Source organism: Herpailurus yagouaroundi, unplaced genomic scaffold (assembly GCF_014898765.1).
Source record: "Herpailurus yagouaroundi ecotype Mexico unplaced genomic scaffold, PumYag 212, whole genome shotgun sequence".
Taxonomy (NCBI): Eukaryota; Metazoa; Chordata; class Mammalia; order Carnivora; family Felidae; genus Herpailurus; species Herpailurus yagouaroundi.
The window spans coordinates 3,117,247-3,140,609 of NW_024412443.1; the positions used below are offsets into that span (position 1 = coordinate 3,117,247).

At 35.5% G+C, this 23,363-nt stretch overlaps 2 protein-coding genes and 1 pseudogene across 2 annotated transcripts; 1 reads left to right on the forward strand and 2 right to left on the reverse strand.

Moving 5' to 3' along the window:
* The first annotated feature begins 672 nt into the window (after window positions 1-672).
* On the forward strand, window positions 673-1,617 carry OR14K1 (olfactory receptor family 14 subfamily K member 1). Its single transcript, XM_040454331.1, has one exon. The coding sequence runs from the start codon at window positions 673-675 to the stop codon at window positions 1,615-1,617; it is 945 nt and encodes a 314-aa protein (XP_040310265.1).
* Window positions 1,618-14,509: 12,892 nt separating this feature from the next.
* LOC121016677 (guanine nucleotide-binding protein G(i) subunit alpha-2-like) lies at window positions 14,510-16,922 on the reverse strand (annotated as a pseudogene).
* A 252-nt stretch (window positions 16,923-17,174) lies between these two features.
* LOC121016678 (olfactory receptor 14K1-like) lies at window positions 17,175-18,125 on the reverse strand. Its single transcript, XM_040454396.1, has one exon. It carries the CDS (start codon window positions 18,123-18,125, stop codon window positions 17,175-17,177), a length of 951 nt encoding a protein of 316 aa, XP_040310330.1.
* Between the last annotated feature and the right edge of the window lie 5,238 nt (window positions 18,126-23,363).

Here is a 23,363-nt window from a genome sequence, read left to right on the forward strand (position 1 = left end):
ATAACCAAGATGTGCCCTAATGGTTGAATGCACAAGGGAATATTCTAAGCATTAGGTAATGCCAAAAAACATTGATGACGCATGCTAAGGAAATTTTCGTTAAGGAAATTGCTAACATATATATTGCCAGACTCATAACAATAAAGCGGCCAGTCTAACATACTGCTGTTGTCTGTGTCCATTTGTACCCTTGCCGGCGCCTTTCATCCTTCGGGAAACCCTGGACCTGCTGGGGCTGGACCCTGGCAATTATTTAAACAGATTGCATAACAAACAAAATGTATCTGTGACTTCTAACTCACATCAAAATTTACATCAGGTAGGATAATACTTATGCAAACAAATATGCATTCTATTACAATTGGAATTATGGAGCCAATTCTACAATTCCCACTGGAAATACATTTAATAAAAATAATTTGAAATGTTCACTTAGGGAGCAAAATGGAGTTCATCTTCCACAATGAATCTGAGTCCAGTTCTATTGGACTGTTATGCTAATAGTTGTTTCATTCCCAAGTCAACTATAAATATGAATATTTTGGTATTTAAAAATTTCCATCTATCTCATGATGCTAAAGTATACATACTTCAAAAATAAAGAAGTAAATAATATTTTGTTACACTGATGTATATTTTCTTTATTCAATAGGTGACAAATAATTTTAAAATATGATGAATCAAACACTACTAATGGAATTCTCGCTCATGGGATTTACTGAGAGCCAGATGCTATTGAGGCTACATACTGTGGTCTTCTCACTGATCTACCTAGTGGCCATGATGGAGAATTTAATTATCATCCTCCTCACAGTTCTTGATCAACGCCTCCACAGTCCAATGTACTTTTTCCTAAGGCATTTGTCTTTCGTAGATCTGTGCCTCATTTCTGCCACACTACCCAAATCCATCCTCAATTCCATCACCTTCAGTGACTTCATCTCTTTTCTGGGATGTGTGTTACAGCTCTTCTGTGTGGTACTACTGTCTGGGTCAGAGATTGGCATACTCACTGCAATGTCCTATGACCGCTATATTGCCATCTGTCATCCTCTGCATTATGAGGGTGTTATGAGCAAAGGGCTCTGTGTCCAGCTAATGACTATTTCCTGGCTCAATGGAGGGGTCTTGGGAATCTTGTACTCATCTGGGACATTCTCTTTAAACTTTTGTGGGTCAACTAAGATCCATCAGTTCTTCTGTGATGTCCCTGCTCTACTAAAACTCAGTTGTTCTAAGGAATATGCAACTATTAATGTCTGTGTGGCCATTGGGGTCTGTTACGCATTTTCATGTTTAGTTTGCATTGTGATCTCTTATGTATATATTTTTGCCACCGTGTTAAAGATCCCAACCAGACAGAAGCAGTCCAGAGCTTTTTCCACCTGCCTGCCTCACCTCATTGTGGTGAGTGCATTCCTTCTAACAGGTGCTATTGCTTATTTAAAGCCAGTTTCTGATGAGCCTTCTCTTCTGGACTTGTTTGTGTCTGTGTTCTATTCTGTGGTACCTCCAACCTTGAACCCTGTTATTTACTGTCTGAGAAGCAAAGATATTAAATCAGCCCTAGGGAAAATCCTAAGTAAAGTTAAAAGGAGTGGAATAATGGAAAGATGACTAAAGTTGAAGTTAAGAAGTAGGAAGTTTTGTTGTTCCACAATTAACTAGCTGTTTGGAATTATTTGTATTAGAGATTAATATATTATGGAACCTTGTTAGTAATGACCTCAGGTTATCAGGTTTTTTTAAATTAATGTTTATTTATTTTTGAGAGACAGACAGACAGAGAGAGACAGAGCGTGAGCAGGGGAGGGCAGAGAGGAGACTCAGAATCTAAAGCAGGTTCCAGGCTTTGAGCTGTCAGCATGGACCCCAAAGTGGGGCTCTAACTCATAAACTGTGAGAACATGATCTGGGCTGAAGTTGGATGCTTAACAGACTGAGCCACCCAGGCACCCCTCAGGATGTCAGTTTTAATAGAAATAAATCTTCTCTTATATTCCTTCACATTCTGTCTTAATGTTTTCCTTTTACATCTTCACTGATTTGGACTTCTGTTCTGAGCTCCATATACATGAGATTTATATATTTGTATTCCTCCAAAATTATCAACTTCCATGACATTTTATCATTTATCTTATGATGGAAATTTGATTTTGATTTAAAATGATTTTAACTAGGGGCGCCTGGGTGGCGCAGTCGGTTAAGCGTCCGACTTCAGCCAGGTCACGATCTCGCGGTCCGTGAGTTCGAGCCCCGCGTCAGGCTCTGGGCTGATGGCTTGGAGCCTGGACCCTGTTTCCGATTCTGTGTCTCCCTCTCTCTCTGCCCCTCCCCTGTTCATGCTCTGTCTCTCTCTGTCCCAAAAATAAATAAAAACGTTGAAAAAAATTAAAAAAAAAATAAAATGATTTTAACTAAATTTTGCATTTATTTATCTTCTGATGGAAATTTGATTTTAATGTGAAATTATTTTAATGGAATGTTGCAGTTTTAAAAAATACTTTATTTTTTCACAAGCTTCAGTTATTTTATTTTTTAAATGATTTTTTAAAATTTATTTTTGAGAGAAATAGAGAGTGGGTAAGGGGAAGAGAGAGAGAAGAAAGAGAACCCCAAGCAGGATCTACACCTTCAGTGTAAAGCCTGATGTGGGGCTTGATCCTACAAACTGTAAGATATGATCTGAGCTGAAATCAAAAGTGGGATGCTTAACCAACTGAGCCACCCAGACACCCCACAAGCTTCATTTATTTGACTAATATGTGTTTGATGAGGATTTTATACAATTACTCATACATTTAAGAGAATGATTCTCTTAAATCTTTGCTTCTTTTGATTAAAATTTTATTTTTTTTTGATTCAGATGCTTTTCTGTTTATAAAATTTATTTTTATCTAATGTGTTGATGCTAGATGTTGGTCTAATTTTCTTTTTTTAATGTTGGAACTTAAGAAAATAGCATCTGGCATTGTTTCTCACATTGTGATAAATCCCATATCCACTCTTTCCAGATTTCAGTATCATATAACATTTCCAATATCCTAAATATTCAAAATTATTTTCCACTTATTACTGCAGAAAACTATCTTGTCACTGTTATTTTTTTCAGTCTTTACTCCACATGCTCTTTCAATTCTTAAGTTTATTTACTCATTCTGAGAGAGAAAAAGGGTGATATGAGTGTGAGCGGGAGAGGGGCACAGAAAGAGGGAGAGAGAGAGAGAATCTCAAGCAAACTGCAATGTGAACGCAGAGCCTTATTCGGGGTCCAATTATTGAACCATGAATCATGACCTGAGTTGAAATTGAGAGTCTGACATTTAGCTGACTGAGCCACCCAGGTGAGCCCATACACTTTCATGATCAAAATTAATATTTGTTGATCAATTTCACTATATCAGACACTTCTATGTGCACCATCTCTACTAATGGTGTCTAGCAATGTGAAGTGATGTGAATATAAACAGATGGGAAAACTGAGATTGAGGGAAGATGGGTAGCATGTTTTCAGTTATATGGCTCACAACATAGGGACATGGGGAAAATAACTTTCTTGTCTGTAGCAATACCTTTCATGCTCTGTAGGCTCATCATAGCATTGATGAAGCTTTATATTACCTTCCTGATAAAAAACATCATACTTGCCCAAATTATACCCAAATTTCAAAGTGTAGCTTAAATAAGGTCTGGATATAGAGAATTATGAAGCACCTAATTACACATTTCCCCATCTCTAAAACCTTATACATAGCTGATGGAAATAGCTTTAGTATCTCTTCTAATGAGACTCATTTATATAGATATAGATAGATATAGATATAGATATAGATATAGATATAGATATAGATATAGATAGATGTATATAATATATAGATGTATATATATAGATGTATATTTATATATAGATGTATGTATACATCTATATATATTGTTGATAAACAAACATATATATATGATATATCTCCCTTCTAATATGCAAATTGATTTAACACACAACAACTGGTTTATATGATACCTATGTGAAAGGTCCATATAGAAGTAAACTTTGGTTTATTTTTACAGGGCAAATCATAGCTCTGAGCAGAAAATAGCTATATCTCTTTTAACATACTTTGATATCAATCCATTTCTATTCATTTCAAATGCATCACAAATATAGTTATTTGTTTTCTGAAAAATAAACATTACATCAAATGAATATATAAATTTTTGAATGAGACCCTTTTATGGAAGCAGTAAAATATGAAAAAAAATGTTTATCTTAGAATCAAGGACATGAAGTAATGACTTAATTTTTAAGGAAATCATAAAGGGTAGTTTATTAATCGCACAAGTATACATATACAAACATATAAATACAACAAAATTTTCAATACAAGAAAGAATCAATGAGTAGTATAATGAAGTAGAACTGAGAAGAAGATGGGGACTGATTTCATTTGTTTAAAATGGATACTATGAGGGAAATAAAATACTCTTCCTTTTCTTAGAAGTGTATGGTTTTAAATAACCATTGTAATACAAAATAATAGAGTAACTGTTTAATTCTTTCCTAATTCAAAAGAATTTTAGCCCGTCTTTGCACAGACAAAAACAAGGTGTATGCATAAGGAGGGATGGTTTAACCTCAGATTACTCCCACCCTGGTGCTGACTGCCATTTCCCTCCACCCAACAAGACTCCCTACTTTGTGTGTGTGTGTGTGTGTGTGTGTGTGTGTGTGTGTGCAGATATCAAAAATGTCCATTGACAATCAAAACCGAACTTAGAATGGGAATTTCAGATAGATGAAGCAAATTTTATGAACAATTATGGACCTCAATTTGGTTAAAAATTTTGCTGAAACGATGCATGCAGCTTTGTATGGTGACCATCCATAAGACATAAGTGAGAAAAGCTAACGTCACTGCTTGGAACAGGTGATACCTAAGCACAACGCAGTGACTAAAGACTGAAGTCTGGGAGTTGCTCTTATGTGAATCCCATGCTGATCTCCTCTTCATTTCATGATCTTTTGAGATTCTCTGATGTCATACTACATGCCCACTTCCTCTATCTAGTTGAGGTCTTTTTCAATTCTGTTTTCCATTTATTAGATGGCCATCCTTTTACTTTTTTTTTTTTTTTTTTTTTTACTTAAACTAAGCTCTGACTCATAAAATGTTTTGTTCAGGCTGCTCTTGCTCCTAACATATATTTAAGTAGTTCATTTTGAATAATACAAACTAACAATGACTATTTCTCTATGCAACTGAGTGTTGTTGTTTTAATGTTTGTGTGTTATTTTGAGAGAGAGAGAGAGAGAGAGAGGACAAATGTAAGTGGGACAGGGGCAGAGAGAGGAGAAGAGAGAGAATCCTAAGAAGTTTCTACACTGTCAGTGTAGAGCCAGATTCAGGGTTTGATCGCATGAACTATGAGATCATGACCTGAGACCAAATCAACAGTGAGACGCTTAACTGACTGGTGTCCTGGTAACTGAGCTTTCACCATCCTAAATCACTAGGTATCTCTAATTGATAACAAGATCTTCTGATGAGAATTTAAAGAGAAATACAGAAAACAATGTCAATAGCTATCCTATATGCAATAAATTAATAAATAGGTAGTCTACTGTATGAAATCAGAAATTGAAGGTTTCTGTGAGTTACAAATATTTGAGTGCTTTTTCTTCTCTTTTAATATTTTAATATAAGATATGATTATATATAGCCAGGCATTTGCATGTAAAATTCTCTACTGCCCCTGTGAACATTATATATAATGTATACATTATACAAAAAACAATAATATTCCTTATATAATATACACTATATGTACATGTTTATGCATATAGCAAACATAAAGAAAAAATGGGACTACTGGCTGGCTCAGTCAGTAGAGCATGCAACTCAATCTCAGGCTTATGAGGTCAAGCCCCATTTTGGCTGTATAGCCTACTAAAAAACAAACAAACAAACAAAAACACAAAAATTGATGGATTATATAGGAAAAGATAGACAGTAGATTGATTAATATACAGACAGATCACCTGCAATTTTACTTGTATAATTTTTATCATTAAACAAAATGAGGAGAAATGATCTCACCATTTGGTTGTTTTTAGATTCTACATATAAGTGAGATCATACAGTACTTGTCTTTCTCTGTTTTATTTATTCCTAACTTTTCACTTAGCATAACGTCCTCAAGATCCACCCATGTTGTCACAAATAGAAATATTTTATTTTTATCGCTGAATAGGATTCCATTGCATTTATATACCACATTATCTTTATCCATTCATTCATCAAAATATACTTAGATAATAGATACATGGTTACATATCTTGGCTATTGTAAAACTGTTGAAATGAAAATGGGGGTGCCTTTTTGAGTTAGTGTTTTAGCTTCCTTTGGAAGTGGAATGGTTGGATAATTTTATAGTTTTATTTTGCTTCTTTTTAAGTTTTGTTGAATTTCATATTGTTTCCCATAGTGGCTGCAAAAATTTACATTTCCACCAAAAATGCACAAGGTTTCCTTTTTCTCTGAATTGTTGCCAGCACAAGCTATTTCTGGAATTTTGATAAGAGCCATTTTAATAGGTCTAATAGATATAACATTGGTCTTTCTAGGAGTGTAATTATTTTTTATACATTTTACATACCATAAAAGTAAATAATTTCAAAATGGTTTGCAATATGGTTGCATCAGCTTTCACTCTAAATCATCATTCATTGTAATTCCTGTGGCTGCAATGTTTCAGGACAACTTGGGTTGTGGTAGTCTTTATTTTAGCCATTGTAATGGGTTTGCATAGATATTTCACTTTGTTTTTTAATTTACATTTGCCTGATAATTAATGATACTAAGCTTGTTTTTAAGTGTTTGGGTTACCTCTTTTGTAAGTTGCCTATTCATATTTTTATTCTTTATTGATTCATAGCAATATATTTTTATATGAAATTTATTGTCAAACTGGTTCCCATACAACACCTAGTGCTCATCCCAAAAGGTGCCCTCCTCAATACCCATCACCCACCCTCCCCTCCCTCCCACCCCCCATCAACCCTCAGTTTGTTCTCAGTTTTTAACAGTCTCTTATGCTTTGGCTCTCTCCCACTCTAACCTCTTTTTTTTTTTTCCTTCCCCTCCTCCATGGGTTTCTGTTAAGTTTCTCAGGATCCACATAAGAGTGAAAACATATGGTATCTGTCTTTCTCTGTATGGCTTATTTCACTTAGCATCACACTCTCCAGTTCCATCCACGTTGCTACAAAGGGCCATATTTCGTTCTTTCTCACTGCCATGTAGTACTCCATTGTGTATATAAACCACAATTTCTTTATCCATTCATCAGTTGATGGACATTTAGGCTCTTTCCATAATTTGGCTATTGTTGAGAGTGCTGCTATGAACATTGGCGGACAAGTGCCCCTATGCATCAGCACTCCTGTATCCCTTGGGTAAATTCCTAGCAGTGCTATTGCTGGGTCATAGGGTAGGTCTATTTTTAATTTTCTGAGGAAACTCTACACTGTTTTCCAGAGTGGCTGCACGAATTTGCATTCCCACCAACAGTGCAAGAGGGTTCCCATTTCTCCACATCCTCACCAGCATCTATAGTCTCCTGATTTGTTCATTTTGGCCACTCTGACTAGCATGAGGTGATATCTGAGTGTGGTTTTGATTTGTATTTCCCTGATAAGGAGCGACGTTGAGCATCTTTTCATGTGCCTGTTGGCCATCCGGATGTCTTCTTTAGAGAAGTGTCTATTCATGTTTTCTGCCCATTTCTTCACTAGATTATTTAATTTTTGGGTGTGGAGTTTGGTAAGTTCTTTATAGATTTTGAATACTAGCCCTTTGTCTGATATGTCATTTGGAAATATCTTTTCCCATTCTGTCGGTTGTCTTTTCGTTTTGTTGTTTCCTTTGCAGTTTAAACAGTCTGAATGAAATGGTTGTTGGTTGTGCATTTTGAGTATATTTTTGTTTTTTATGACTCATCCTTTCAATTGTCTTAATAATGTCTGTAAAGAGAACAGACATTCTTAAATTAGTGTGATGGACAGGCTAAAAAATTTCCTTATTTTTGAACATTTTGTGTTCAGTTAAAGGATTATTTTCCTAGTCTGAAGTCATAAATATATTGTCATATTATCTTTCAAAACTTGATATTTTTCAATTCAAATTTTTATCAATTATCTCCATGGCATTGATTTTTCATGAGTGAAGTAAAGTAGACATTACATTTTATTTTAACTATAAAGATACAGATATCCAAATGATATTACACTTACTATTTTTCTGCATTGCTTTTTCCCTACTTATGTCATATCTATGCATTTTAGAGTTTTTGGCCTTTATTCTACTATACTTGAATAAATACCAAATTTTAAATATAATTTTATAATATGTCTTCATCTCTAGAATAAGTTATTCTTTCTTTACCCTAAAATTAACTCTTTCCATTAGATTTGTATAAATTTGTTTTCAAAAAAGTTTCAGAAAACATAAGGCAGGATTTTTAAAAAATATTGTTTTTTGTTTGTTTGTTTATTTTAAGTAATCTCTACACCCAACATAAAGCTTACCCTCACAACCACAAGATCAAGAGTCTCATGCTCTTCTGATTGAGCCAGACAAGTGTGCTAAATAGAATTTATTTGTATCTACATTTATATGAATTCTTTTGGTTGAATAAATTTTAATATTTACCAATTGTATTTTCTAACTCATAAATATTTTCACTGATCTTCTTTATTTAGTAGATACCTGACTTTTTTTCTTGTATAAATCTCATTATCTGAAGAATACTTATTTTCTTTAAGGCATGCTGCTGTGGGTTAAGTTTTTTGTTTGTTTGCTTTGTTTTTCATTAGTTTGTTGTGTTAATCTCAGTCCTCTGGTAAACAGATGCCAAAAAAGATTAGACAGGAAGACTATCTATTGTTGGAAGACCCTCCCCATAGGTTTTATTACACCTATACCTTGCCTTATATGCAAAGAATGTAAGAACTGAGGACACTCATATGGGTTATTTTAGCATCAGGGTAAGCAGACTTGGGGACCATGGGCCTTGGGGACAAGTGCAAGAATCTTGTGTCTTCTGCCAGGATCCATGTAAGAGTAACATCTAACTTATTAATTTTCAGGTAAAATAAAGTTACATCCTAGACAATTCATCTATTGTGGGAAGGAACCAGGAAAGTAAAGAACAGTCAGCCCCAAATGCAAATCTGACTCACATGAAGCAGAGATGAAAGGAAATGCTGTAAAGCTCTACCAATGTTCTGGCAAGGCTGATGGGGAGTCCTTTATTCAAAATCACTCATCACAGGAGTTGTGTCTCTCAGGAATTAGTTTGTCTTAGCCTACCTGCTGTGCTCAGACTATCTGGGGGCAGCCCATGGATGTGTGGCATTGGGGAAACCTTGGCGATGGATTTGAAAGCACAGCACTTAGAGATGTTAGTCAGTTATGTTCCCTTCAGTGATCTGAGAGATACATCCCCATGACTGCCTCATGGAATAATATATTTATTACAAGATGGCCATTAATTTCTCTAAATTATTTGAGGTATCACACCACTTCCTTTTGGTGTTCTTTGTTGTTAACTAAAAATCAATTATCTATCTAAAGACATTTGAAACAGATTTTTAAAAATTTTTTGCTATTTGCTTACTACTCCTAAGATTTAGTTTCTTTTAAATTTACTTCATTTTCTCAATTTTGCTTGTCTGGGTACAGATTTCTTTTTGTGTCTGCAAGAACTATTTCTGGCCTAGCCCTGGTATTGGTTCTCATTATTTCATTCTTCAGAATTTGACACATTGCCCAAACTAGTTGCAGAGGGGGCTGGGCGATTTTTCTCAGCTTTTTCAAAAACTATAGGAGACCATGAAAACTGTTACAACTAGCTTTTGTTGCCAGCATCTTCTAACCATAATATACCCCATCCCCCTCTTCAAACCAATATCTAAAAGAAGAGTTGCTGATACTCAGTTTCTACTTCTTGTCAATTTCATTCCTGAATGCCCTGAAATATGACTCCCATTACCAAATTTACCTTAGAGAATTATCCATGCCAAGATCATTGATATATTTTTGTCATTATATTAATCATTCACTTGCTTGACACATTGATGGCTACATTTCAATATTCAACATCATTATTTGGCTTCTAGGATTATTCACCATTGTAGGTTAGTTCATTTACCAGTCTCTAAAGTACTGGTGTTTTTCTCATTGCATGATTTTAGACCATGTTCTCTTTACATTACACATACTTCTGGTTTAATTACTACTCACTTTCAACAATATCTGTAACCTCAAATTCCTTCTGAACTCTGAAACTAAATATATATTTTAATGTGGAGTATTTTTATGTATCAGGTTGTTTCACATGCATGCCCAAATCTGTGGTCATTATACTGCAATTAATCTTCCCCCGACTCAAGCTTACCCCCTCTCATCCTGCCCCATGATGTTACATATCAGAGAATGTGACCAATGTCCTTTTATTAGTCTACACCTGAAATCAAGACATGAGAGTCTGTTAAGTCTCTTCACCCAATTAATCTGATAAATCATCGTGTATTTTCCATCTATCAGCATTCAATTCTTTAATAAATACTTTCTATACCTAATATATTCAAAGAAAATTTATAGAAACTGGAGGATCATTGGGGAAAATATATATTTCCTTAATTTTATGGGGTTTCCATTCTACAGGAAATGATACAAAATAAGGAGTTGACGAGTAGGAAACACAACAATTTCAAGTAGTTATGAAGGCTTAAAGTTTTTTTTTTTAATTTATTTTATTTGACGTTTATTTATTTTTGAGACATAGAGAGACAGAGCATGAACGGGGGAGGGTCAGAGAGAGAGGGAGACACAGAATCTGAAACAGGCTCCAAGCTGTCAGCACAGAGCCCTATGTGGGGCTCGAACTCACGGACTGTGAGATCATGACCTGAGCCAAAGTCAGTCGCCCAACCAACTGAGCCACCCAGGCGCCCCGGCTTAAAGTTTAAAAATACATTTTCATCTTCATCATCCTCCATCATGATTCATATTTAGTAGTAAAGGAAAAACCTCTTAGCAATGTGAGAAGTTGAGGTCTGTTAGATAAAAGGAGTGAGTTTTCTTTAACCATCCTTGTATCCCTTATTCTATCTGAAGTGAGCGGCATTTATAAACCTGAAGGCTAGATAAAATTTGTTTTAGTAATGGAAAAAATACAGTGTTGCTAATGCAGAATGATAAAATAATACTAGTATTAGATGAAGTCATAAAGTTAGACAGTAATACATTCATTTAAAACTTTGAAACATACTAAGAAATTTTTACATTTTTCTTAGTAAATTTTTAAAATTTTATTTTATTTAAAAAATTAATGTATATCTTTATTTTTGAGACAGAGAGAGACAGAGCATGAGCAGGGGAGAGGCAGAGAGAGAGGAAGACAAAGAATCAGAAGTAGTCTCCAGACTCTGAGCTGTCAGCACAGAGCCCGACACAGGGCTCGAACTCATCAACTGAGAGATCATGACCTGAGCCGAATTTGGACGCTCAACCACTGAGCCACCCAGGCACCCATAAAATTTTATTTTAAAGATTTCAAGATAGGAGGGAAGTAATTTAACATTGTTGTTGTTGTTTCTTTACTTGTTTGCACTCTCTCTATATCTCTTTTTTTTTTTCTTATTTGTTTTAAGATTAAATATCACTGGCCTGCACAGAAATATTTATTGAACAAGAAATAAACTTGGGAGATGGTTTAAGCGGCTTTTGTGGTAACATAACAAAGAATTGTAGTGGTGTGAAAAAGTAAAGTCACAGATGATATGAACAATTGTTTTTAGATATCAGAAATATTTGGAGTAGGAGAGAATATTACTTGATATACATTATCTGAAAAAGATAACATGAAGTAGAAAATCATGACCAGATCCTTGGGTTCCACTAAAAAGTAGAAGCTGAATTAAGGAGAAATTCAATGCAGGATAAAAAAGGGGGCACTTGGGGCAGAAAATTATGAGTGTATAGTTGTCACAGATGCCTAGAGAATATCATGTTTGAAGAATGAGGAGTGGTCAATGCTGTTGAATACATAGGCAAAAGATTATTTCCTGCTAATCATTAGTGAGAGAATTTTGCAGCTACGGTGGCTTTTGGATATTAACTTCAATGTCAGCTCTTCCCTGGATTTCCAGTGGTCAACCACTGGGCTTGAACTGACATATCAGCTCTCCCCTGGATTTTCAGCCTTCTAACACACACTGCAGATTTTGCATTGCCAGATTACATAATTGCATTAGCCAGTTTCTTAAGATAAGTGTGTATTTACTTATCTACAAAGTTTGACTTTTCTTTTTATTTAATTCTACATATAGATAATAACATAGAGTGTTTTTTGCTTGTTTCACTTAGAAATATGTCCTTCTGACAACTTATCTATAGACAAAGATAGATATATAAATGATAGATAGATGGATACATAGATGATAGATGGAAAGATAGAAAGATAGATAGATAGATAGATGACAGATGGATAGACCTATCTATCTATACACACATCCATCCTATTTGTTCTGTTCCCTCCCTCCCTGGAGAATTTGAATATAGAGATCATCCAAGATCACTTTTGCTAGGGAAAGACATAGATTGGGAGAAGAAGGACCTGGGAAATGGATGGCAGACATTTGTGTGGACACAGACAATACTTGCAACTTTGAAGCTAAAATACTGGAACATTTTTTGATGATGTAAGAATTCCACACCATCCCCCTTACTTGCAAGAATCAACTAACACATATGCAGAATTTTTCCATTGGCTTCACCTGTGAGAATAGTTTACCAGGTGAAATTCTCTTCTTGACATGTTTCCAAACTTTCCTAATTTCTTCCAATAACATAGGGAGACTAAGTTTCCAGCACAGCATTGAAGAAGCATAGAACCTGTATTGAAAAATATTGCTATGAACTAAAAATAGTCACAGGATACTGACAACCTATGGTGGAAGAAATCTGGATAACATGTATGGAAGTTGATTCTAAGGTTATTAGATCAAAGAGAATGTAATATAAAACTGGATAGGACAGTACTCATTTCCACAGGTATACTCATCCAAAGTTTATAATTTATTGTGTTCTTTGAGTACCTGAGAAGTATACTAATAGTCTACGGTATTGGCTAATTGAGGTCTGAATTTAAGGGTGGCCTATAGAAAATGAGACTGAGATGCCAAAACTTCTGTCAGTCACAGTTTAGCAAGGACACAAAGGCTCAGAGAAATGGAGATATGTTACCATCAATTTCCCAAGTCATATGTTATCTGTGCCCCTTAGAAGGCCCAGAGAACATTTTTGTTGTTGTCGTCCTTGTTTTGTCATAATAATATACATATTTGTAAACAGCACCAAAATCCTACAGCAGCTCATGCTGCTAATCCTCAGCAGTCCATGAATACAAGTAGGGATTCCACTTTGATTCTATTTGTTTCCCTAATTTCAAATAGTTGTAGGTATCTTAAAGTGGTTTAAAAATCAAATGTCTGCAGTGACACATTCTTCATGAAGGTTTTAGAAGTGAAATATATAAATGGATAAAGAGGTAAGAGACAGAAAAATTACTGTTCTAATTAGCAAAAGTATACTTCTAATACTTATAATATGGATTTGCAGGGATTAAAGGCAATTAAAATTCAAAGTCATATCTATTGAGAAGATCTCTCTTTGAGAAATAATCCTGCAATCTACCAAACTTGAAAATATTTATTTTTTTACATTTTATTTTTCTATTATTATAAAGTATAGTTGATGAATAAAATTGAATATAACTAAAGTGTACAATGTGATGATTTTATACACATATACACTGTGAAGTGATTATAAGAATTAACATATTAACTCACATAATTATCTTTTTTTGCCACAAAAATTAAAGATCTCAGAAAATTTCCTTTTTATTATTTCAAGTTTTTATTTAAATTTTAACATAAAGTTAACATAAACTGTAATTTTGGTTTCAGCAGTAGAATTTAGTGATTCACCACTTACATATAACACCTGTGCTCATCACATCACATAGAGTGCCCTCCTTAATACCCATCACCCATTTAGCCCATCCCCCACTTAATTTCCAGCAACTCATAGTTTATTTTTTATAGTTAAGAGTCTCTTATAGTTTGCATCCCTCTCTCTCTTTTTCTTCCTTCCTCTATGTTCATCTTTTTTGTTTCTTAAATTCCACATATGAGTGAAACCATTTCTTTCTCTGACTGACTAACTTATTTTGCCAGGTATAACACACTCTAGCTCCATCCACGTCATTGCAATTGTATTGTATTGTAAATAATGCTGCAATAAACATTAGAGTACATATATCACTTCAAAATGATGATTATATTACATTGCATAAATGCTTAAATGTGACATTGCTGGATTTTACAGTGGTTCTATTTTTTTTTTTTTTGAGAAACTTCCATACTGTTTTCCATTATGACTTTATGAATTCACATTCTAACCAACAGTGTATTAATGTGGCCTGCAGTCACATTCAGGTTGTTCCTGATGATGATGTGGAAGACAGCTTTAAACAGGAACCACAAGTTCTTGGTGTGGTTGGCACAGGTGAAGTGCATGTAGATCACCTTGGTATCCTTGCTCTTGTGCAGGGTCTCAGACTTACCTTGGATGTGGCTGGCTACCTGGTCATATTTCTTGGCCCCTCTGTACTCAGGGAAACAGGTGGTATCGGGGTGTGGGTGATCTGCTCAAACTTGTTGAGGACAAGGATAGTGGACCAGTCTGTGACCACTGGTTGTTGGAGAAGTCATTGTCAAAGAGCTTCATGTTCTGGTGCATGTGGTGCATCTCCTCATCCTCTGCTAACACAGGTCATGCGTGCCCAAGGTTATGCAGGAGATGATGGCTGTGACACTCTCAAAGCAGTGGATCCACTTCTTTGATTCAGACCGCGGACTGCCCACATCAAATATCTTGAGGGTAAGTCCCTGAAGGTGAGGTGTGTCTCCACGATGCCAGTGGTCTTCTCTTGAGACCATGGCACGTCCTGCTCTGTGGGGATGTAGTTACTCCGTGTGATGCTCCCCAGGGCAGTGAGGTCAAAGGCAGCAGAGCGGTGGAGCTGGCACTCCAGCCAGCAGCCAGAGCCTACCTGCAGGCCAGGGTCAGACCTAAGCCTGTGGATGACACTGGGCAGACCCTCAGGAAGCACCCCCTGCCCTCAGCAGTTCAGGACAGTGAAAACAGCTGCCTGGCGTCATGTGTACAGGAAGGGCCAGCAAATTCTATCTTCAGATAGTCCGTGGCTTTGACAGTGGCCATGATGGGCTGGATGGTGATGCTGTAGAGGACTGCCTGGGACTGCCAGCCTCCTGGATGTTCTTCCTTTGCTTGGCAGTGATGTTCTTCCCTGACTCCTCAGCACCCAAAAGTAGCAGCTTCACCTCCCGTATCACCTTCTCACCATCACCCAACAGGTTTTGTAGATCATCTTAGAGCCCTGGGCCGCTGTCCTGTCCTGGGCACTCATGCTGCAACCCAATCCCTGTCCCCTGCCAAGCCCCACTGACACATTCCACTCCCACTGCCAACCTTCCACAGTGCTTTGGTTGTCAGTATCCAATCTTTATATGTTGAGTCTCAACAACTACAGTCACATAGGAATTAAAGACATGACTATTTGAAGAATAACAACTAATTTAAAAAAAATAATAAAATAAAAAGTAATAAAAATTAAATCTATTCAAATGAGATATTAAAAATCCAATCTCAGAATACTAACATTAAATATTAAAAATAGTTTATTTTAGGGGCACCTGGGGGCTCAGCAGGTTGAGCAGCCAACTTTTGCTCAGGTCATAATCTCACATTTTGTGGGTTTGAGCCTGCAGGGAGCTTGTGGCTGTGAGTGCAGAGCCCACCTCAGATCCTCTGTCCCTGTCACTTGACCCCTCTCCTGCTCCCTCTCTCTCTCTAAAAAAAAATACTTTATTTATTTATAATAGTGGATAAATACACTAATATATTCCATATAAAATAAAAATAGTGTATAAAAATTAGCAGATAAAGGGATAAAATCTAAATTATTCTTCAAAATTATGAACATATTGATACATTTTTGTTCTTTTCAATATGTTTTAACTTTAATTAAAACTTTTAGTTTCATAGTCTGTATACTTATTCTGAACAAATTCTGATTTAAGTGATTTTATACAGACAAGTATTCAATGCTTTTGTTAAATTTTTGTTGCTGCTGTAACAAATTATCACAAACTCTGTGGTTTATCATCACCTACATGTATTATTTTATTTTATTTTTTTTAATTTTTTAATTTTATTTTTTTATTTTTTAATTTTGAGAGAGTGAGAGACAGAGCTTGCAGGAGGGGGAGAGAGAGAGAGGGAGAGAGAGACAATCTCAAGTAGGCTTTGTGCAGTCAGAACTATAGATCATGACCTGTGCCAAAACCAAGAGTTGGATGCTTTCCCAACTGAGCCACCCAGGTGCTGGTAAAGTGCTGTAATTTAGAAATCCAACACCAATCACACGGGGGGCTAAAGTGCAGGAGCAGCTGGTATGATTGCATTATTTTCCTGGGTCTCCACTGAACTATGTGTTCCTTGCATTTTCTAGTCTTGAGGCTGCCTCTGTCTATATCTGGGCTCATGACCACCTTCCATATTCAAAGCCAATAAGGGAAGACCACTCTTCATAAACACATCTCCTTCTAACAAAGCTTTGAGAAGTTCCGCCTTTAACAGTTTATGATTAGATTAGGACCCCTTAGGTGGTCCAGGATAAACACCTTAACTAATACTCCTTAGTTGAATTACATCCACAGAGTTCCTTGTGTCACGTAAAGTACTATATTAAGTTTAAAAAAATTGGTACATGGACATCTTCAGTAAGCCACTTGAAAAACTGTCATATGTCTATAAAGCTTAATTTGCATGCACAAATTCTAGGTAATGAATATGCACTCTTGGAGGTTCTGAGATAATGACTGTTTATTCATAACCATAAACATGTCAACTTTATCCTAGCACTTTTAAATAAGGTGAATATTTTATTGTATAGATATTGAGGTCCACATTAGATTATAAGAAGCCAAAGGATTAAAAAAATGGACTTTGGCTTTATAGATACTAGTTCTATTGTTTTTCTCCATAGAATCTATAATGACTTACTTTCCACAGAAACTTCCTCAGAGATTCCTTAATTTCCTTGTTCCTTAGGCTGTAGATGATGGGGTTCAAAGATGGAGGCAATACAGAATAGAATACAGACACCAAGAAATCCACAAGATGTGGGGAATCAGGGACTGGCTTTAGATAGGCCATGGTACCTGTTACAATAAATGTTGTTACAACTATGAGATGGGGGGTACAAGTGGAAAAGGTTTTTGACCACCTTTGTGATGATGGTATTCTCAACACTGTATTGAAAATGCAAATATATGAAAATCCAATGGGCACCAAACAGAAAAGTGCATACATAACCCCAATTGCCTCACTAATATCAATGGTGATATGAGTCTTTGAGCAAGAAATCTTCAGTAGGGAGGGGACATCACAGGAAAACTGAGGAAGATTTCTAGAGCCACAAAAAGATAAAGAGAAAGTGCCAGATGAGTATAAGACCCCAAAGATACTCCCAAGAAGCCAGGCGGTGACTGTCATCCCCATACAGACTCTCCTGTTCATGATGATATTATAGTGCAGTGGGCGACAGATGGCCACATAGCGGTCATAGGACATGGCTGTTAGAATGAAAAGCTCAGACCCAGCAAAGTGAATCACCAACAACACTTGTAATATGCATCCTGAGAAAGAAATGGTATTCTCATGGCATAAAGTGTTCATAATACATTTTGGAACTGTAATTGAAATAAGGCAGGCATCAAAAAGTGATAAGTTCTTCAGGAAGAAGTACATGGGAGTATGAAGATACTGATCCAGAGTGATTAGGACAAAAATGAGAAGATTTCCCATAAGAGTTACCAAGTAAATAAGCAAAAACAGAAAGCCATGTATAATCTGGAGCTCCCTGGTGGCAGAGACTTCCATGAGGAAAAATTTCATCACTGCTGAGTGGTTGGCCATGTTTTCCACTCTATGCACATCCTCACTCTATATGACACAAAGGAGAGTAAAGACACAACATCAAGTACATGCTAAGCCTTCCTCTTTTCCAATACTGTTTTTGATTCCTGTAAGAATTCATCTGTTTTGTGTTTTAAGTCATGTACATTTTCGGTCTTCCTACATGCATGTCAAGGTTTATGACCTCCTCAATCTGCCACTTTTAGTATGTGTCTGAATTTGTAATAGGTTAAGTGAGCAGATCAGGAAGAATAGGAAGAAAGAATAGGAAAATTGCTTTCATTTATGGAACTTCATAAATTGGCTGATGAAACATGTATCTTTATAAAATATATCCTGAATATATTTGTTTAGCTCAATATGCTAAACAAAGCCTTTACTACAACAGAATCATTTTTAAAGCATTTCAGGCAATAGAAGGTAATCAATGAATATTATTGTAAAAGCACATGCTTTTACACATTACCTTTATCACCCCAAAAAGTAAGAAAAAATTTTGTATTTAATTTTATGATAAAGTACATCACACTACATGGTAAAAAATGAGGGGTGCTTGAGTAGCTCAATCATTTAAGTGTCTGACTCTTGATTTCAGCTCAAGTCATGATCTCATCGTTGGTGAGATTGAGCCCCACATCTGGTCTGCATTGACAGCATGGAGCCTGCTTGGGATTCTCTCCTTCTCTCTCTATCCCTCCTCCACTTGCACCTGTGTGCAATCTGTCTATCAAAATAAAAAATAAACATTTTTTAAAAAACAAATAAATGAAAAACAATGAGATTTGTGGTATAAAGAAAATGCAAATGTGAACAGGAAATTAATAAATATGGAGTTGTGTCATTACCATGAAATAAGCAATAGTAGTGATAGATGTAATGTGGGAGAAGGATATGGAATATGGGAGAAGGTCTACTTCTCCCAACTCACTGGCTGCTTATACATCTACTCAACCACATGTGTTCATGAACACTCACAATCTTGCAGACACTCATTCCCAGGATGTTTATCCAATGTTTTTTATCGTCAAAATGGTAGCACACTTTATAGAAAAAGCGGTTGAAATAAAAGTGAATATGATAAATAGAAACAGATTAACGATGAATAACATCCCTGGCAAAAATATTTCCTTTAATGATAGGTTACTTAGTATCTGAGAAAAATACAATGTAGGAAATATTTTATAAAAACAACACAGGGGCACCTGGGTGGTTCAGTTTGTTGGGCGGCCGACTTCGGCTCAGGTCATGATCTCAGGTTCATGAGTTCAAGCCCCGCATCAGGCTCTGTGTTGACAGCTCGGAGCCTAGAGCCTGCTTGGGATTCTGTGTTTCCATCTTTCTCTGCCAGTCTCCTGCTCACGCTCTGTGTCTCTTTTAGTCAAAAATAAATTAAAAAAATAAAACAAAATTAAAAAAAAAACACTAAAAGCAATGCTGAATAATTAAATGGAAAAAGCTTGGAACTATTTATTAACATACAAGAAATTTAGCTGTAGACCCCTTGTGGCTTTCTACAAAATATCTACTTGTTACTAAGTTTTTAAATTATTTAAATTCAAGTTAGTTAACATATAGTGTTACTACTTTTGCAGGAGTAAAAGCCAGTGTGATTCATCTCTTACACATGACACCCAGTGCTCATCTTAAAAAGTGTCTTCCTTAATGCCCATCACCCATTTAACCTGTCCCCCACCTCCCCTACAGCAACCCTTAGTTTATCTCTGTACTTAAATGTCTCTTATGGTTTGCCTCCTTCTCTCTTTTTTTTAAAAGAAATATTTTATTTATTTTTAAGGCAGAGAGAGACAGAGCATAAGTGGGGATGGGGCAGAGAGAGAGGGAGACACAGAATTGGAAGCAGGTTCCAGGCTCTGAGCTGTGAGCACAAAGCCCCACGTGGGGCTCAAACTCACAAACGGTGAGATCGTGACCTGAGCGAAGTCGGACGCTTAACCAACTGAGCCACCCAGGCGCCCCTCCTTCTCTTTTTTTTTTATCTTAGTTTTCTTTCCTTTCCCCTATGTTTATCCGTTTTTGTTTCTTAAATTCCACATATGAGTGAAATCATATGATATTTGTCTTTCTCTGACTTATAGGCATTTATTAAAAGGATACAAAAATGCCGATTCAAAGAGGCACATTTACCCCAATGTTTATAGCAGCGCTATAAGTGATAGATTATGGAAAGAGTCCAAATGTCCAACTGACAAATGGATGGAAAGATGTGGTATACATATATATATATATATATATATATATATATGTGTGTGTGTGTGTATATACATATATATATAGAAATATATATGAATATATATATTCATATATGAATATATATATGAAATATATATATGTAGAAAATGATATATATGTGTATATATATACATATATGTGTATATACATATACATATTCTTTTTTATACATATATATTCTTTTTTACTAATGTTTAAAAAAAGAAAGAGGATCTCAACTGAATTCTATCTGATATGTCAAGCTTTCACAGATTCTTGAAAGAGAGGAGTAAACAACTATTCTAGACAATACAGTAGCACCTTTAAAAGGCTTATATTACATGGGTGGCATCAATTTGAATTTTAGAACATTAATGTGGAATTCAAACTAAGAAAGCTATCAACGTAATGTGTAATTTATCTCCTAGTGTAAGGACTACAGTATTTTTGTTTTTGTAACATCCAGTGCTCATCACAAGACGTGCCCTCCTTAATACCTATCACCGCTTTAGCCCATTCCCCAACCACTTCCTTCCATTAACTTTGTTCTCTATCCTTAAGAGATTTTCAAGGTTTGGTTCTCTCTCTCTCTCCCATTAGTAAACAAATATTCTAGATAATACAGTAGCACCCTTAGGTGGTTCATATTGAAAGTGTGACATCAATATGAATGTTATAAAATTAATTTGTATTTCAAACCCATAAGACTATCAAGGTAATTTATAATTCATTTCTTCATGTAAGGACTACAATTTTTTAATTTTTCTTTTATTGAGGCATATCATAAAAATATAATGACTGCATTCATCATGAATGTAGAATTTGGTGTAAGGACCATTTTAACCTGGTACTTCTTATGGATGATTCCCGTGAAAAAGTATAAGAAGTTGAGATGGAAGGAATCTTGTCTGCTTTGATGTTTGGCAATTAGGAAGCAGTGAAACCTAAAAAAAATCTCACTGCTATGTTAGAGTGACTTTCTTTCCCAGCCAGATTGCACTGTTGAGTAAAAGGTTAGCAAATTTTCCCAAAATATGCAAGAAGATACAGTAGGTTTTTATTATATCTTTACTAATAAAATCATTGGATATATTTTTTTGGAATTACTTATTCCCATAAAACTCAGAACTTTTCACTGTTTTATTTATATTTTTCCAAGTAACTATCTTCTTAGAGGACACATTTAAAAAAAAATTAAGTTTATTTATTTATTTGAGAAAGAGAGGGAGAGAGAGAGGAGAGAGAGAAAGTGCATAAGTGGCGGAGGGGAAGAGAGAGAGAGGGAGACAGAGAATCCCAAGCAGGCTCTGCACTCTCAGCCCTGAGCCAGAATAAGGGATCAAACTCACAAACTGTGAGATCATGACCTGAGCCAAGATAGAGTCAGATGCTTAACCAACTGAGCCACCCAGGCACCCCTGAGAGGCTACATTTAGAATATACATTTTTGTGATGTAGAAAAAGAATCATTTGTCTAAGTCTTCTTTCAATATCCTATTTTTCACCCTTCTGGAAATGACAAAACTAAAAGCAATTTACTGGAAATGACTAAAAACTAAATGCATTGACAAAAGTTAAAGGAAAATGTGGAGACAGGATGGTTAAAATGACAGAAGACCAAAGAAGACATTTTTCCATTAAGCACTGTAATTAACATATTTTCTTATTGAGGACATTTGATTTTTACTGTCTGGCCCTTCTCCTTTCCACTACAAAATGGAGAGATTGGATTCATGTTTCCTGTGAAACTTTCATCTTTAACCTGGGTTTATTGTTTACAGTTCATAATATATTGATGAAATTCAAGTGTGTAGCAAGCACTATCTTAATAATTTTGAATATTATATTTCAGTCCAATTTGAATGCCACAGCAACACCCTCAGTTAAGAATTGGTGTTATCACCATATTGTACAAGATAAGACAAGCTTAGGGAGCTTTAGAAATTTGTTCAGATTCATACTCATAAAAAGTGAAAGAGAGGATTCCTTTTGCTATGTAGATTTGTTTTGACTCAATATGTTTTTATTCTTTATGAAATATCATTGAACAGTTAGTGTCATTTTTTTTTAGGTCTAAGATTTCATAGAGGATGTTTAGTGAGATTTTATTTGTGATATTATAAATATGATTCAAATTTAGTTTCATGTCCATGGTAAAATAAGGCAATACATATCTTTGATTCCTAATAATTTCCATTGGAATCATCATTTTCACAGAGCCTGAATCAGACATAACACCTCATAGATATGCTGTCTAGACAAAGACTGTGATCTTTGCTATCTTGGCCTCCTATTTAATTCTGGCCATTTTAAGGGGGGGATTCTTCAAGCAATTAAAATGAATACTTAATAGGAAATGTATATAAACATTTGTATATGTCATGCTACTTACATATATCAGCTATTTGAAATGAACTTTTTCAAAGAGAAAGGCATTTTTGCACCTTTCTGGTCAAAAGTAGCCCATGGAGGCTTTTTTTTTTAACCCATTTATACTCCTACAAATTTGTGAATCCCCAATGTTTATGCTCACCTGCTGTGATTCAAAATTCTAATGTTATGTGGATTACCAAAATCTTCTGTTTCTTTCAGCTCTTCTTCTATCCATGGTATGAGAGGGAAATTAATGAAGTTCATCTTGTCTGAGGTTTTACACTCATAGTTTCAAAGAGCATAAAATTCTTTTCAATTTGTTATATATGACCCTTTGGGGGAAACTATGGTCTTGCAGAGAAGCTATTTTCCCTTAAATACTATGAGTACATTCCTGTGTGAAACATTTCAACCAGGAGTAATCATGGGATGTAGCCCTGGCATGAATATCTGACACCTCAGAGTCTTGCTTTTGAGCCGTCATCTTGTCCCAGGTGTATCATTAGAAATATCTTATCAGGCCTCTTCAAATAGGAAAAACAGGGGATAGAGCCCAGTGCACTATATTTAATGTTAGATTTAAATCAAGAGAGAATGAAAATATATGTTCTAAATTATATAACAAGCTGAATATTG